The 18,428-nt window shown below is 40.7% G+C and overlaps 1 protein-coding gene across 2 annotated transcripts in view; it reads left to right on the forward strand.

Annotated features, from left to right (window-relative positions):
- The window catches only part of gabrb2a (gamma-aminobutyric acid type A receptor subunit beta2a), a 267,997-nt gene that overhangs the window by 87,846 nt on the left and 161,723 nt on the right, over positions 1-18,428 (forward strand). The window contains exon 1 of one of the 2 annotated variants that reach the window (XM_072590567.1): positions 10,849-10,901. The exons of the other annotated variant lie outside the window; for it this stretch is intronic. Coding sequence (XP_072446668.1) covers positions 10,887-10,901 — 15 coding nt within the window. The 5' untranslated portion in view covers positions 10,849-10,886. Of the gene's footprint in view, positions 1-10,848; positions 10,902-18,428 lie in introns of those variants that run through there. 2 annotated transcript variants of the gene reach the window in all.

An 18,428-nucleotide genomic window follows, 5' to 3' on the forward strand; every position in this document is an offset into this window, starting at 1 on the left:
CATCCACTTTACTAACCCCTTCCACCCCGACCTCAAATTTACCTGGATCGTCTCAGACTCCTCCCTCCCCTTCCTAGACCTCTCCATTTCTATCTCGGGCGACCGAATCAACACGGACATTTACTATAAACCGACCGACTCCCACAGCTACCTAGACTACACCTCCTCCCACCCTGCCCCCTGTAAAAATACCATCCCATATTCCCAATTCCTTCGTCTCCACCACATCTGCTCCCAGGAGGACCAGTTCCAATACCGAACAGCCCAGATGGCCTCCTTCTTCAAAGACCACAATTTCCCCCCAGACGTGGTCAACGATGCTCTCCACCGCATCTCCTCCACTTCCCACTCCTCTGCCCTTGAGCCCCACCCCTCCAATCGCCCCCAGGACAGAACCCCACTGGTCCTCACCTACCACCCCACCAACCTCCATATACATCGTATCATCCGTGGTCATTTCCGCCACCACCAGAGATATATTTCCTTTCCCTCCCCTCCCCTCCCCTTAAGGATTATGATTGGCCTCCTCTACATTGGGGAGACAGGCCGCCTACTTGCGGAACGTTTCAGAGAACACCTCTGGGACACCCGGACCAACCAACCCAACCACCCCGTGGCTCAACACTTCAACTCCCCCTCCCAATCCACCAAGGACATGCAGGTCCTTGGACTCCTCCATCGCCAGACCATAGCAACACGACGGCTGGAGGAAGAGCGCCTCATCTTCCGCCTAGGAACTCTCCAACCACAAGTGATGAACTCAGATTTCTCCAGTTTCCTCATTTCCTCTCCCCCCACCTTGTCTCGGTCCCAACCCTCGAACTCAGCACCACCTTCCTAATCTGCAATCTTCTTCCTGACCTCTCCGCTCCCACCCCCACTCCGGCCTATCACCCTCACCTTAACCTCCTTCCACCTATCGCATTTCCAACACCCCTCCCCCAAGTCCCTCCTCTCTACCTTTTATCTTAGCCTGCTTGGCACACTTTCCTCATTCCTGAAGAAGAGCTCATGCCCGAAACGTCGATTCTCTTAGTCCTTGGATACTGCCTGACCTGCTGCGCTTTTCCAGCAACACAATTTCAGCTCCCTTTACTGATATCCTGACCATCACAGGAAGAAGGTTCAAGACTGCTGCATACAAAATCATAATCCTCTGATAAATTTTAATACTGTAGTTTCATTAACCAAGAGGTTTCTTGAAGTCAAAATGAACGACAAAACTATAGTTTTTATTTTAACCAAAGATGTGCTGGCATTGGAAGGCACCAAAGGAGGTTTACATGAATGATCCTGGAGACGAAAACAGTTTGTTTTACGAACAGTGTTTGAAGACTCTGGGTCTGTACTCAATGGAGTTTGAAAGGCAGAGCTGGGATCTGATTGAAAATTACAGGATACGGAGAGGCCTGGATAGACTGGACATGGAGAAGATGTTTCCACTCGTCGGAGAGACTAGACACTGAGGCACAGCCTCCAAAGGGAGGGATGATCCGTTATAATAAGAGATGAGGAATTTCATCAGCTAGAGTGGTGAGTCTGTGGATCTCATTGGCATGGAGGACTATGGAGGCCAAGTCATTGTGTGTGTTTAAGACAGATGTTTTTGCTTAATAAGCAGATCGAGGGTAATGGGAAGAAAGCAGGAGAAAAGTATTGAGAAACAGATCAACCATGATTGAATGGTGGAGCAGACTTGATGGGCTGAATGGCTTAATTCTGCTGTTATATTTTATAGTTTTATGATCTAACCAGAGGTATGATTCTGTCTTTTATAATTAGACTTGTGAAAATAGAATGATAATCATTTACTACAGTAAAATTCTTTTAAAACATATTATGACATGTTTCAATGAATCAATCTCTGCCTTAGATATCCATGTGGAAAGGAAAGATTTCCTGATAGCCATCATTCTAACCAGCTGCCCACCAAATTAGCTCAGGTGGGCAAAACCATGGTTCCTGAAGAAGGGCTTATGCACGAAACGTCGATTCTCCTGCTCCTCGGATGCTGCCTGGCATGCTGTGTTTTTCCAGCAGCACATTTTTCAACTCTGATCTGCAGTCCTCACTTTCTCCTAAAACCACATTTCTCCCAGGCACACGTTTAGAATGTCTCTGGGGTGATAATGATTTTGTTTTGAGAGTTAGGAAATTTAAAAAAAATCAAAATAGCCTATAGTGTAAACATTTTGCTTAAGCTCCCACTTGGAACAGATTTATTTTTAAATTTTTTAAAACCATAATTGCAAAAAATCATCCAGCACAGTCCTACAATTCTCACAATCTGGTAATTGATACACTGGAATATTACCACCTCATATATAGATATCTTCTCATTCTACGCTGCATAACTTTGCTTTTGAGATGATGTAAAAAGCTATGCTTATGAGATTAGGTAAATGATAGTTAACTAAATTTATTCCAAAGAGAAGAGACAAAAGAAGATTTCTTTTACTATTGTTCTTGCAGTCTACATTATTTGTTGTTCCTGCCATCCACTGGCATTGTACTTGTTAAAATTTATTCAATCTGATTTAACTGTTAGATTACCAAATTCAGATCGTACTATAGAGTTTTTTTAGCAATACAAACTTTTCAAAAACAGGCCTTCTGCATGTATTGCCATATGTTCAGACATTTCAATTTTTTAACTTATCCTCTTGCCCTGATCTCCGATCATGGCTTTAGTAGTTAATTTTAATCAACAGAGAAATTAGTTTGTAAATGATGTAACATCTTTGCATATGATAAATTTTATCACCAATATACGTGATAGATGAGATCAAAATTGAGTTAAAACAGAATTGCAGGTGTGGCAAAAATACATTTATGTTAATAGATGAGCCAGAGACCATTGCTGAACAGTAGTTTTGGAAATGTCATTACTCTGATCAAAACAGAAACCTGAAATGTGACAAAATGATCATATAGAAGTCAGTATACGGTGTTCAAAAGATGCTGGAATAATTATCAAGGAAGTCGGAACAGGATTTTAAAAAAAATAATAGACACAATCACTGTCAATATGATTTTATGAATGAGAAGTAGCATTTTAAGAATACAACAAGCAAGGTGGATAAAGGGGAACCAGTTTGATATTTAGATTTCAAACATGCACATAATGACACATACTATACAATGTAAGAGCTCTTGCTATTTATGTTAGTATACTAGCATGAATAACGACAAGAAATGGATTAGGATGAATAGGTCAATTTCAAATTGGCAAACTATAACTAATACATTGCTGCAGGATCAGGATGAAGGCCTCAACTATTTGGAATCAGTTTAATAGGATGAAAAGTTACTTCTGTTGTGAGAAGTGGTGGGAGGGCAGGATAAGTTGACAAGTTGACCTTAGGAAGGAACTCACCTTCAAATAATTAATTCTGAATGGAATTGTCCAAGCTTCATACTCCTGCCCTGACACCAATTGATGTCCCTAAGTGCTCAGTTATCAGGAAGGAATGACTAGTTTTTAAAAAAAGTAATGTTTGGAAATGAACATTCTGGTCATACTGGACCTCTGTCTTGACATATATGAGTCAGACCAGAATCTGTCATTTGCCAGTTTTACTAGCACTTCCTTCTGGGTAAAGGCTACTTAAGGGCCTCTTCATGTGTTTGTAACAATTAATTCTGTTCCTAGTTGGCAGCTACAGTGGCAGCCTTCTCAGTTGGTGAAGTGTGAGCAGCCTATATGGCAATAGGTAAGGTGGAAGGCTCAATCTGCCACAATCTGGACTTTTGAGGGGCATGAAAGAGGGTAGGGTTGGTTTCTGAAAACCGTCCTCCTTGCCTTTACCTCTGACATTCCTGACCTTCATTTCCTCATGATACCCATTCCATGCTCCACCCCTGAAAGTAACCTAACTTGCCCACTGCTTCTGGAATCTGATGTTGCAATGCCACCAGCAGCTTCAGCCTTTAAAGTGGTGCCCATGTTCACAATAGCTGCAAACCTCTGATTCAACAGTAGCTTCAGGAGAAATGGAACACCATTATCCCTGGAAGTGATCCAAGATACAGCTCACCGAGTGACCTCTTAGATGACTGATAGCATAAGATCTGGTGGGCTTTGGTATTTTGGAATTAGCAGTGTCCTGCTTGTTCTGACACACAGACCACACTTAGAAAAAAGAATCTACAAAAAGAATCAGAAATGTCTGGATGACAACTTAAATAAAGGGACCAAGAATAAAAAGCTAAATTTGCTGACAATATAATGATAGTAAGGAAGCATGTGATGAAGAGGATGCAAACAGTTTACAATGGAAAATGGATAGGTAAAGTGAGTGGCCAAAAAATTGGCACATGGAATATAATATGAGAAAATGGAAGGTTGTTCACTTTTGCAGGAAAAGAAGAAAATCAGAATATTAATTAAATGGAGAGAGACTGCAGAATGCTATGATACAGAGGTATTGAGGATCTGGTTGCCTGCATATAAATTACCACAAAATTATTCTTCTGGTACAGCAAATAATAAGCCAGGTAAATAGAACATTGCATTTATTGCAACCGTTTGGAGTATATAAGTAAGGAAGTTTTGTTAGAACTATGTAATGCACAGGTGAGACTGCATTTGGAGTATAGCATGCAGTTTTAGTCTCCTTACTCAACGGAAATATTTATCTAAAGCAGTTCAGAGAAAATTCACTGGATTGCATCCGGGGGTGAAGATGGCTTATGAAGAAAGGTTAAACAGGGTAGGATTTATATACTATTTCCTAATTCCTTGCTTTACCTGCCCTTATATTTACTGGAGTTCATAAGTATTAATTTTTTTTTGACAGGTGTACAGAATTTTATGATCTATTGGTGGCTTTTCAGATGTGGGGCTGGGTGGGGTTTGTAAAACTCTGAATGGCTTTTCTGCCAAACTCCTTAGAACATTAAATTGGAGTGTAGCTCCTGTGATCCTTGCTGATGCTTCATGTGTTGGGTGGAAAACATAGTGTCCAAAAAAGTACTACCCATAATATTCAGAGGAGGCTTGGTGGGGTAGATAGGATGTTTCCCTTGGTGTTACCTGATGAAGGAACAGTGCTCTGAAATCTAGTACTTCCAAAGGCACAGTGGCACAGTGGTTTGCACTGCTGCCTCACAGCGCCAGAGACCCGGGTTCAATTCCCGCCTCAGGCGACTGACTGTGTGGAGTTTGCACATTCTCCCCGTGTCTGCGTGAGTTTCCTCCCACAGTCCAAAGATGTGCAGGTCAGGTGAATTGGCCATGCTAAATTGCCCGTAGTGTTAGGTAAGGGATAGATGTAGGGGTATGGGTGGGTTGCGCTTCGGCGGGGCGGTGTGGACTTGTTGGGCCGAAGGGCCTGTTTCCACACTGTAAGTAATCTAATCATCATGTGACTGGATACGTTAAATCTTGGTGGCACAGTGGTTAGCACTGCTGCCTCACAGCGCCAGAGACCCGGGTTCAATTCCCGCCTCAGGCGACTGACTGTGTGGAGTTTGCACGTTCTCCCCGTGTCCGCGTGGGTTTCCTCCGGGTGCTCCGGTTTCCTCCCACAGTCCAAAAGATGTGCAGGTCAGGTGAATTGGCCATGCTAAATTGCCCGTAGTGTTAGGTAAGGGGTAGATGTAGGGGTATGGGTGGGTTACGCTTCGGCGGGGCGGTGTGGACTTGTTGGGCCGGAGGGCCTGTTTCCACACTGTAAGTAATCTAATCTAATCTAATCTAATCAAATAAACCTGTTCGACTATAACCTGGTGTTGTGTGATTTTTAACTTTTTGCATCTCAGTCCAACACCAGCACTTCCACATCTGTTTTAAATGTTCACCGCCTGATTTTTAAGCAGTGACCACATGCTTCTGAGTATCCCAAAAGTGGCAACATCCTCTCCACATCTAGACATTAGGATCTTGTATTTAATAGAATAGAATAGAATCCCTACAGTGTGGAAACACGCCCTTCGGCCCAACAAGTCAACACTGTCTCTCTAAGGAAAAACCCACCCAGACCCATTCCCCTACTACGGTACATTTATCCCAGACTAAAGCACCTAACCTACACATCCCTGAACACTACAGGCAATTTAGCATGGCCAACTCACCTGACCTCCACATCTTTGGATTGGGAAGGAAACCGGAGCAACCGGAGGAAACCACGCAGACATGGATGGAATGTGCAAACTTCACACAGATGGTCACCTGAGGCGGGAATTAAACCTGGGTCCCTGGTGCTGAGAGGCAACAGTGTTAATCACTGAGTCACCGTGCCACTTCAATGTTTCAATAAAGTCAACACTTACTTTCTAAACTTGAATGGGTTGAAACTTGACCTGTCCAAGCTTTCCTCACAAGTCAGCCCTCTCATTTCTCGTATTAGTCTAGTAAACCTTCTTTAAGTTGCCTGCAACACATTTACTTTCTTATTTAAATAAGGTGACCAACAGTGAGTACAGTACCCCAGATGCAGTCTCACCCATATATCTGAATCACCATCCATCTTTTTATATTCAATTTCCCACATAATGAATGATAACAGTCTATTAGCTTTCCTAATTCCTTGCTTTGCCTGCATACTAACCATAGACCATAGGCATTTGGTCTCTTTCACCCTGCTCCACCTTTCATGGCTGAGATGATACTTCTCATGTCCATTTTTCTGTACTTTCCCATAACCATTGATTCCCTAACTGATTAAGATCTTTTGTCTTAGCCTTAAATATAGACAAAGTCACTGCCCCCACACTTCTATGTGGCAAGGAGTTCTAAAGACTCTCGACCTTTTGAGAAAAGAAATTTTTCTTCACCTCAGTCTTAAATTGGCTCCCATTTATTCTGAGAGTATGTCCTCTGGTTCTAAACTCTCCCATGGAGGGAAATAATCCTCTGAGTATTTACCAAGTTCTTTAAGAATCCGATATGTTTGAATGAAATCAGCTCTCCTTCTTCTAAATTTGAATGTGTAAAGTCCCAACATGTTTAGCCTTTACTCATAAGACAGTCCTCTACACTAAGGATCATCCTAGTGAACATTCTCTGAACTGCCTCCATTGAAACAATATTTTTCCTTAACTAAGGGGTTCAAAATTGCTAATAGTATTCCTGATGAGGTGTCACCAGCACTTTGCACAGCTGCAACAAGTAATTGCAACCCACTTGAAATAAGGGCCAAAATAGTGTTAGCCTGGGTGATTTCATGCTGCACCCATGCATACGTTTTGTTTCAAGGATGAGTATCCTCTCCAAGTCCCTTTGCAGTTTTTCTCCATTTAAATAAAATACTGTTGTTTTGTTCTCCTTTCCAAAATGGACTACTTCACGTTATCCCACGTTATACTCCATTTGCCAATTTTTTTCACACTTGCTTAACCTATCAATAGCTCTCTTATAAACTCTTTGTCTCTTTGCAACTTGCCTTTCCATCTATTTTATTGTCAACTGCAAATTTGGCTACAGTACATTTGCTTCTTTCCTCCAAGCTATTAATATATATTGTAAGTTGTTGTGATTCACTCACTATGTCACCCAGAACACACTGCATCTTGGAGCTTAGTCTCACCACTTAGTCAATTTAATCCTGTTCTATTCTTTCTGCTGAAATGGATAATTTCACATATTCCCACATTATACACCATTTGTCATGTCTTTGCCCACTTATTTAACCTAGCCTTTTGTAGATTCCTTACGTCATCATCATACCTTACTTTTCTACCTATCTTTGTGTTATCAGGAAACTTGGCAACCATACTGTATGGGTGGCACGGTGGCTCAGTGGTTAGCACTGCTATCTCACAGTTCCCCAGAACACAAGTTTGACTTCACACTTGGGTGACTGTGTGGATTTTGCACTTTCTCCCTGTGACTGGGCAAGTTTCCTCTGAGTGCTCCGGTTTTCTCCCACAATCCAAAGATGTGCAAGTTAGATGGATTGGTAATGCTAAATTGTCCATGGTGCCCAAGGATGTATAGGCTAGATGGACTAATCATGGGAAATGCAGAATTACTCGAAATAAGGTTGGGGAAATGGGTCTGGTTTTGATGGTCTTCAGAGGGCCAATGTGAACCGAGTGACCTGCTTCTGCACTATAGGGATTCTATGATCCCTTCCGTTCCTTCATTTATATAAATTGTGATATGGCATCCTAGCACTGTTGTACTTTTTCTTTAGGATTAACACACTGCAAGTCGTTTGGCTCGATTCTGAACCTTTCTTGTCAAATAGTTTTCATTATCTATGACCAACAAATGGTTTAGCTAAACAAAGAATACAGTATAAAAGGTACTCTTGGACTGGAGCTCAGTTAAAATTATACTCAGTTCTGTATTATAAATAAGTAGAATACCAGAAACTAAGAATGAATGAAAAGCATATGATATTGTGATCTATACTGATTGTTCTTTGAGAAAAGTGTTGTAATTCATCTTCATTGAGTGCATGGCTTGCTCACCTATCTTCGAGAATTACAGAGAACAATCTGCCAGGGGAAGTGGTTGAGGCGGGTACAGTTACAATATTTAAAAGGCATTTGGACAGATATATAAATAGGAAAGGTTGAGAGGGATGTTGTCCAAATGCAGGCAAATGGGACGAGTTCAGGTACTTGGTCAGTGTGGACAGGTTTGACGCTATGGCTATGACTCTATGATCTGCTGCAGCCTAGATGTACTAGTGCTAAGTGTTAACGGCAACAATAATCTTGAGGACCATAGACACTGCTGTTCATGCTATGATTTGTGCCATCATATCTGGCTGTATTTGACAAAAATATGTTGCTATAGCCCCTCACATGCTAGGAGTTCAGTGACTAAGAAACAGTTTGCTTTTAACCATCTGTGCTGTATGTTTTTATAGCATGGAAAATATATGAGAGAAACTTTACTATCTTTGAAATTACGAGTACCTCTTATGGTCCTTGTACTAAATAACCTGATGCCTGGTGCTCTTGTACAAAGTCCCAGTAGTGCTCCAATTTGTAGAGAATTCTCTAACCTCTGTTAGTACAAAAGGCAAAACATTAGCTATATTGCTGTAGATCTGTAGGCCACATGACATTTAATAACCAGTCTGAGAGAGAGTTTTGAGGGCATTTGGGTCTTTGTTCACAAACTCTCTCAATATAAACAATATGAACAGTATAGTGCATTATACTTTCAGAAAGAAGATTCTGGAATTTTTAGGAATAGCAAAAACACCCTTAACTTAGGAATTTTTTTTTCCATTTCAGATTGGGCAGTTCTACAGGTTTCTTAGCTGAAGCTGGATGTGCAAAGCTGTTGCTTCTGAGAAAGGGGGGATATATTTTGAATTGTTAAAAATAGGTTACTTCAGCATAAGGAGTTTATTTTAAAATTTGCAGACCAGAAGAGTTTGGGTTAAACCTTAACCGTGATTCTTATCACTGCTGATTGAAGCTAAGCTAAGTAAAATCCTAAACAAAAACAGAATTTGCTGGAGAAATTCAGTAGCACTGAAGCATCTGTGATTGAATTAATATTTCGAGTCCAGAGATCCTTCTTCAGAATTGGTAGTAGTTAGGAAAAGACAACATATAAAAAGTTAAGGGTAGGATTTGGGGAGTGGAGGGAAAGAAAGGAGAGGGAGTGAGTGGATAGGTGAAGATGGAACCCAGAGCAAGAGATTGACCGATAGGCAGACAAAGGGATGGATTTAGCCTGCCAGGGAGAAAGAAAAGCTGTAGCATGGACTATAAGTAGGTTAAAATGGATTAGCAATGGTGAACGTCATGTCATGACAGAGCAGAGGGTGTAGGGGTCGGTAAAAGACATGGAAGAAGGTGCTCGGGTTCTAAAATATTGAACTCGATGGTTGAGGCATGAAGGCTGCAGGGTCCCCAAGCAGAAAATAAAATGTGGTTCTTGCAGCTTGTGCTGAGCCTCACTGAAGCGCTGCAGCCAGCCTGTGACAGCAATATCAGGCAGGGAATATGGTGGTGTGAAGAAGTGACAAGCAATTAGAAGCTATGGATCATTTTTGGAAACAGATCAAGAACATTTTATTTCACAAAATGATCACCCATTCTATGTTTCTTTCCAGTGTGAGCTGTAAATATAGTAGACGAGATGAGTGAAGTGCTGGTAAATTAGTGATTCACTGGAAGGTATGTTTGGGGCTTTGGATATTGAAGGAGGAAGTAATGGGGAATGGGTTAGACATTTGGCGATTGGATGGTACCATGCCACAGGGTTTTGGGGAGATGTTGGCACTGGAGAAGAAATGGACCAGGGTGTTTTTGAGGAAACAGTCCCTATGGAAGGCTGACAAGGGAAGAGAGGGGAATATATGTCTGTTGATAACATCCCATTGAAGGCAATAGTGGATATCAATGGCCAACCTCTCATAGAATTATACAGCACAAAAACAGACCCTTTGATCCAACCAGTCCATGCTGAGCATAATCCCAAACTAATCTAATCCCACCTCCCTGCTTCTAGCCCATATCCCTCCAAACCTTTCCTATTCACGTACTTATCCAAATGGTTTTTAAATGTTATAATTGTACCCACTCCCATCACTTCCTCAGAATGTTCATTCCATACGTGAACAACCCTCTGTTAAAAAAAAATGTGCTCATGTCTTTTCTAAATCTGTCTCCTCTCACCTTAAAATTGTGTGCCCTAGTCTTGAAATCCCTCATCTTAGGGAAAAGACAAGTCCCTTCAACTCTACCTATACCCGTCATTATTTTATAAACTTCAATAGGATTGACTCTCAACTTACTACACTCCAGTAAAAGAAGTCCCAGACTATCCAGCCGTTCTTTTTAACTCAGTGCTTCCATAGCTGGCAACATCCTGGTAAATCTCTTCTGAACTCTCTCCAGCTTAATGATATCCTACTTACAACTATTAATGGAAATGGAAACAGAAGTCGAGGAAGGAAGGGGAGGAGTCAGAGATGGACCAAGTGAAGGTGAGAGCAGGTTGGAAATTGGAGCATAATAGTTTTTTCTAGTTCTGAACAAGAGACTGAAATAGCTCTGATGTCATTTTCAGCTTGGTATACTGTCATTCACCCCTTTGTCTGCCCAAATGTTATTCTGTCTCTCTGGGCTCTACCTCCACCTGTCCACTCACTGCTCTTCTTCCCCCACTGCGCCACCCCTGTCTTCAATATACATACCAGCTTTTTCAAGCTATTAGCAGTTGTGAAAATGGTCGCCCAATTCAAAATGTTATGTCTGTTTTCTGTTCAGAGTTTTTCCACCAATTTTAATTTTGTTTCTAATTTCCAGTGTGCGTAGTTTTTTGTTTTATTTTAAGTAAAATCCTATTTGGGATCAAGAAGGACATTCTGTCTAATGTTTGAGTGCTGTAATTAAATCTTTTTGGATTCTTGCAATTGTACTTTTACTGTGTTTTGAAAATTTTGAGTGTGTGTCACATGGAAATGATTTGGTTTACTTGATTTTTTTCTTCATTTCTTTTGATAATCAGTCTCATACAGCAGGGAAGCAGACCCTTCAGGCCAACTCGTCCACATCGATCATGTTCCCAAACTAAACTAATTCACAAATGTCTGCATTTGGCCCATATCCCTCCAAATCTTTCCTACTCATGTACACTTCTAGCGCTTCCACTTCTTCAACTTCTTCCACACCAAGTGTGAATTTAAGATAATCTTTTATGGGACATTGGGGGATTTCCTCAAACACATCCTCATCTATGATTGCCACAGTTCACACCAGTTTGGTACAAAGGGTGTCGAGTCCAAGTTCTTCTTTGTAATTTCACCTTTGCTATTTTGATGAGTGAAAAGTTCAACCCAGGTCGCAAGGAATTGTATTCACTATGAAGAATGAACTTGCCAACTGACTCTTGGAGCTCCCTGTTAGTATCAACAACCCCCTCATGACTCTGCACCTGCCAAGAACTAGCATGCAATGGCCATGAGTGCCTATGCTCCAACTCTTGATGCCACAGTTGAGTACAAAGGAGGCTTTTTTTTCCACCCAGGACACCATTCTTACCAGCATCCCTGAGGAAGATAAAATTATTTTTTCTTGGAGGCTTCCAGTGACAAGGTTGGAAAGGATGTCCAATTCTGGAAAGGAACAATCAGAAAGGAAGGATTCAGGAATTGCAACTACAGTGGGATTCTCCTGTTTACCAAATGTATAGAACACTAGCTGGTCGTCACCAACACACTGTCTGCCAAATGTTATGCACAAGGCCAGACCCCCTCAAAACAATTCAGGAAAGTAGCCTGGACCCTAACTTTGCTAGTTGTTTTAAGCAGGTGTAAAGTGGATATTCCAGAAGCATTGCACCTGGCGCAATCGCTAAGTTTTAAACAGAACAGAATTTATTTGCAAGGTTACCAATTGAAACACAAACAAAAGAGACAAGAATATATAATAACCTAACCTATTCAAAAACTCAACAGACTATCCCAACTTAATGCTGTTCCAACTACTTGCAACAATCCCCACAAATGCCCCTTGGCAAAAAAAGGTAAAATCAAACATAGGGTCTTAAAGGAGAGATGTCAGAGATAAAGAGAGGATCAGCATGGGCCTGCTTCTTTGGGTCCATCAGCTTCACAACAGACTGCCTGCTAAAACAAAGCCAAACCAGAGAAATGCTGAGCTGGGAGAACTGGCCACTCCCCTTTCATTGTACAAGTGTTTTGTTTTAAACTTGAAAGCCTTTTCCCTGAGGCAGTATTTGTTCGCTATAATCAAACTGGCCCGAAAACCCTTCAAACCTGGACGTTCTGAAGTTTGTGTTTACAACCCCTCTGATTTTAAAAAAAACAAAGGACAACATACCTTGTTAGAGGAGCTGCATTGTTATACAAAAAAAGTTCAAGACTCCTTGGAGAAATCCACTGGCGCATGATCTAGTAAGTTATTGTTCAATCCGAGACCAAAACAGAGTCCTCATTGCCAAATTGATAACCAGTACAGAGAATTGCTGGATATACCACTACCTCATTGACTCTTCAATATCCATCAAATGCCACCAGAAGTAGCTGAATACAAACAAGTCAGAAAAGAGCCCAGCAGACTAGCAAACCTCAAAAAAAAATCTTCCCCAAAATTTTCAAAGCATTCATTTTAATGAAATGGAGGAAATGTGAAAAAAAACTGAAGAGAAACATCATCTCATGCTGTGAAGAAATCGTCGGTAGACAAGCAGGAGGCTGGAAGAACATAGTAAGCCAGGTAGCATCAAGAGGTAGAGAAGGGTTATTCCCAAAATGTTGACTTTTCCATCTCCTGATGCTGTCTGGCTTGCTGTGTTTTTCCAGCCTCCTGCTTTTTACCTTGGATTCCAGCATCTGCAGTTTTGTTTTGTCTCTAGTGAAGAAACTGTCAGCTAGAAGACCAGGAAACGCTAAGACTTGTTCTGACAAGAATGACCGCATCATCCTAGACATCATCGATTAATAAAAAGAATGTTCTTCATGTATGACAAAACAAAATCAAACTCATCAAAATAACAAAGGTGGAATTACAAAGAAGAATGAGGGAAAAGAAAAATCAATGTGGGACTGAGAAAGCCAAAGAGCTGGAACTCCTTGTTGACAAGCATGACTTTTGGGTTTCTTCAGTGCCACCAAGACAATATGTGGACTCATCACCCTTGATATCAAACTGGTGTGGATGGAACTCCTTTGAGAACAGAGAAAACACAAACCTCTGATAGAACACTTCAAAGAACTCCTAAACAATGGCAATCATACATGAGAATGTGTTTGAGGACATGCCCCAACTTCCCATAAAAGATGATCTCAGATTCACACTTAGTGTGGCAGGAGTTGAAGAAGAATGGAAATGCTACAGGTGTACTGTCACGCATGTCAACAAGGAGTTCCAGCTCTTTGGCTTTCCCAGGCTCCCATTGATTCTTGATTTCCCTCATTCTTCTTTGTAATTCTACCTTTGCTATTTTGATGAGTTTTACCCTTTGCTGATGATAAAGTGAATAAATGCCCAGGACCTAATCAGGTGTACCCTAAAACTCTGTGGGAAGCTTGGGAAGTGATTGCTGGGCCTCTTGCTGACATATTTGTATCATCAATAGTCACAGGTGAGGCGCTGAATGATTGGAGGTTGGCTAACATGCTGCCACTGTTGACGAGAAGTGGTAAGGAGAAGTCCGGGAACTATAGGCCGGTAAGCCTGACATTGTTGGTGGGCAAGAAATTGGAGGGAATGCTGAGGGACAGGATTTACATGCATTTGGAAAGGCAAGGACTAATTAGGGATAGTCTACCTGGCTTTGTGCATGGGAAATCATGTCTCACACGCTTGATTGAATTGTTTGAAGAAATAACAAAGAGGGTTGATGGACTTCAGTAAGGTGTTCAACAAGGTTCCTTGTGGTAGACTGGTTAACAACGTTAGATCTCATGGAATACAGGGAGAACTAGCCATTTCGATACGGAACTGGCTTGAAGGTAGAAGAGAAAGGGTGCTGGTTGAGGGTTGCTTTTCAGACTGGAGGGTTGTGACCAGTGGTGTGCCACAAGGATCAGTGCTGGGTCCACTACATTTCATCATTTATATAAATTATTTGGATGTGAACATAGGAGGTATAGTTAGTAAGTTTGCAGATGATAAAATTGGAGGTGTATGGACAGCAAAGAAGGTTACCTCAGAGTACAACATTATCTTAAACAGATGGGCCAATATGCTGATGAGTGACAGATGGAGATAAATTTAGATAAATGTGAGGTGCTGCATTTTGGAAAGGCAAATCAGGGCAGGACTTATACACTTAATGGTAAGGTCTAGGGACATGTTGCTGAACAAAGAGATCTTCGAGTGCAAGTTCATAGTTCCTTGAAAGTGGAGACGCAGGTCCACAGGATAATGAAGACGACGTTTCGTATGCTTTCCTTTATTGGACAGAGCATTGAATATATGACTTGGGAGGACATGTTGCAGCTGTGTAGGACATGGGTTAGGATACTTTTAGAATATTGCATGCAGTTCTGCTCTCCTTCCTATCGGAAGGATGTTGTGAAACTTGAAAGGGTTCAGAAAAGATTTACAAGGATGTTGGCAGGGTTGGAGGATTTGAGTTACAGGCACAGGCTTAAAAAGCTGGGCTGTTTCCCTGGAGCATCGGAGGCTGAGGGGTGACCTTGGAGAGGGTTATAAAATCATGAAGGGCATGCATGGATAGGGTAAACAGACAAGTTCTTTTCACTGAGGTGGGGGAGTCCAGAACTAGAAGGCATAGGTTTAGGGTGAGAGGGGAAAATTTAAAAGGGACCAAAGGGGCAACATTTTCCCGCAGAGGGCGGTGCATGTATGAAATGACCTGCCACACTAAGTGGTGGAGGCTGGTTACGATTACAACATTTAAAAGACATCTGGATGGGTATATGAATAGGAAGAGTTTAGAGGGATATAAGCCAAGTGCTGGAAAATGGGATTAGATTCAGTTAAAGATATCTGGTTGTCATAGACTAGTTGGACCGAGGGTCTGTTTCCGTGCCGTACATCTCTGTAACTCTATGACTCTACATGGATAGGAAGGGTTTGGAGGGATATGGGCCAAATGGGACTATTTTAGTTTTGGGAACATGTTCCACATAGACTAGTTGGTCTGAAGGGTCTGTTTCCATTGCTGTATGATTGTATGACTCTATGAAATGTTACAAAAGCAACATCCTGGATTGTTTCCTGACTCTGTTGTGACTAGGTCTCAGATCCATAGAATTAATTATGAAGAAAAACAGTCTGTAAACCAGGAAGATAATTTGGAAGTTCAGCTGTTGGATATAATTTTTGGAAACACAACTAGAAAGAATAAAGGTAAAGTGAATGAGGCTGAGTTGCTCAGTCATTCTTCTTTAAGAGAAATGCAACAAATTGATTTGCAATTGAAATAGTTATACCAAGCAGCCTAATGAGAGATTGAATCAAAAACAGTACCAATGTGTGATGATTTGATAAACAAAGCATTAATGAGGAAATGGAGACCAGCTGTACTTAATATCAGCTAATGACAAATATGTTATGATCCATCACATAGTAGTTGCCGATGAAATTTTACAAATGGTTTATGAAATACCAGTAGCAGGTCAGTTACTTATTAGGAAGACACAAGATAATTCTATGGACACAAGATAACACATTAAAACATTGTTATTGTCCAGGATCGTATAAAAATATAGCCACTTTTTTCAGACTTGCCATATATATAAAGTTGTTCAAAACGCCAACCATCAATTAAATCTGCACGTTTTAATTTTTATATCAACTATTGATGAACCATTTGGCAAAGTCTTAATAGATTGTGTAAGACCCCATCCCAAACTATGAAAGGTAATTAGTATCTTTTAATGATTAAAGTTGTTTTGACAATATTTCCTGAAGCAGTGTCTTTCGGAAAATTACTGAAAATGTAGTAATGGGAAAAAATAGATTTAAAAAAAAATTAGATTAGCCAAAAAAAAGTCCGATCAAAATTCAAATTGTATATATAAAATATTCAAAGAAATGAAGATTAGTTTTTGAATAAAACAATTTATTTCTTCTGCTTTTTACTCACAATTTCAAGGCACACTGAAAAGGCGCCATCAAGCTCATTGTCAGGAATTTCTTAGTATTTGGGATAAGTGAATTCTTTGGTTACTATTTGCCATTAAAAACACTGCTAATGAGTTCACAGCAAGGTAATTCTTCTGAATTATTTTATGGACATGAAGTTCAAGGATAACAAATTAATGAAAAATAAATTGATAAACCAAAGCTTAGAAAGTACACTTCCAACCTAGGTTTGATGTTTCAGAGAGAAATTGTCTGAAGCCTATGATTTTACTGAAAGGCATTTGACAAATGCTCAACAAACATTAAAAAAAATGAGCACATTATAAAGGCAAATTTTGTAATTTTATTGCTGGAGACAAGGTGTTTGTTTTGTTACATGTCTCTGAAAAGCATTGAAAACCTGGTTTGCTATACTTTATCAAATGCAGATGATACAAGATAGGTGGGGAGACAGGTAGTGTTGAGGAGTCAGGAAAGCTGCAGAAGGACTTGGACAGGTTAGAATACTGGACAAAGAAATTGCTGGAATGTAACTGATAATGTGCGAGGTTATGCACTTTAGTGGGAAGAAGAGGTATAAACTTATTTTCTAAATGGGGAAGGGCTTTGGAAAGCCGAAACACAAGGAGGACTTAAAAGAATTCTCTGAAGGTTAGTATGCAGTTTCACTTGGCAGTTAGGAAGACAAATGCAATGTTAGCAATCATTTAGAGAGGGCAAGAATATAAGAGTGGATATGTACTGCTGAAGCTGTATAAGGCTCTGGTCAGATAGCATTTGGAACATTGTGAGCAGTTTTGGGTCCCATATCTAAGGAAAGATGTGATGGTATTGGAAGGGGTCCAGAAGAGCAATGATACAGGAGATGAAGGGCTTGTCATATGAGGAGCAGTTGAGGACTTTGGGTCATTATTCAAAGGAGTTTGGAAGGATGAAAGGGGATGTGATTGAAAGTAACATAGTGTGGAGAGCTCTGGATAGAGTGGATGTGGAGAAGATTTTTCTACTAGAAGGAGAGACAAGCACTTGAGGGCACAGCCTCAGAGTAACGGGATTATCCTTTGAAACTGAGATGTGGAGGAATTTCTTCAGCCAGATGGTGGTGAATCTGTGGAACTCCATGCTGCAGAGGACTGTGGAGGTAACCATTGAGTATATTTTGAGACAGACATGTTCTTGATTTGTAAGTGAATCAAGATTACATGGAGAAGGCAGGAGAATGGTGTTGAGAAACATATCAGCCATGATGAAATGGTGGAGGAGAGTCAATTTTCTGATTGGCATAATTCTCCTATATCTTATAGTAAATGAGAAACAGGAGAAAGAATCAGCGAGTGTGTCATGTCAACATTTTGAAAAGATAGAATGACAGGGACGATAGTCAAGAGAAATGTATATTGTATACAATGCATGTTGCAATAAGTGAAATAGAAATATAATAGCAGTTTACTATTGCATGTGTACTGTTGGCCCCAGACTGTCAGAGTTAGACAATCAAATATGTCATAAAACTTTCAAAGTGTAAGGATAATAAGGCAGTTTATAAGACAGGATTTTCACAACACAAATATTAACTAGGATACTTCTGGTGTGCAAGGTAAGGAGGGAGAAAATTCAAATTATATTCAGGAGAACTTTTTTAACCAGTACTTGGAAAGTCCAACAAGCAAGGGGCAGATCCCAATCTAACATATGGAAGTGAGCGTGGGCAGGTGGAAGACATAACAGATTTTATCAATCATTATAAAGTCAGTATTCCAATAGTGGCCTAACCAATGTCCTGTACAGCCACAACGTGACCTCCCAAATGCTACACCAACAATAAGACTGCTGCTGCCTTTGTGTGGTAAGTCTCCAAATAGCACAGACACACACACATGCACACACAACTTTTTGAAAGGTTCCTCTGCCCTGTACAGGACAATGTTGGA

Source organism: Chiloscyllium punctatum, chromosome 20, assembly GCF_047496795.1.
Source record: "Chiloscyllium punctatum isolate Juve2018m chromosome 20, sChiPun1.3, whole genome shotgun sequence".
Taxonomy (NCBI): domain Eukaryota; kingdom Metazoa; phylum Chordata; class Chondrichthyes; order Orectolobiformes; family Hemiscylliidae; genus Chiloscyllium; species Chiloscyllium punctatum.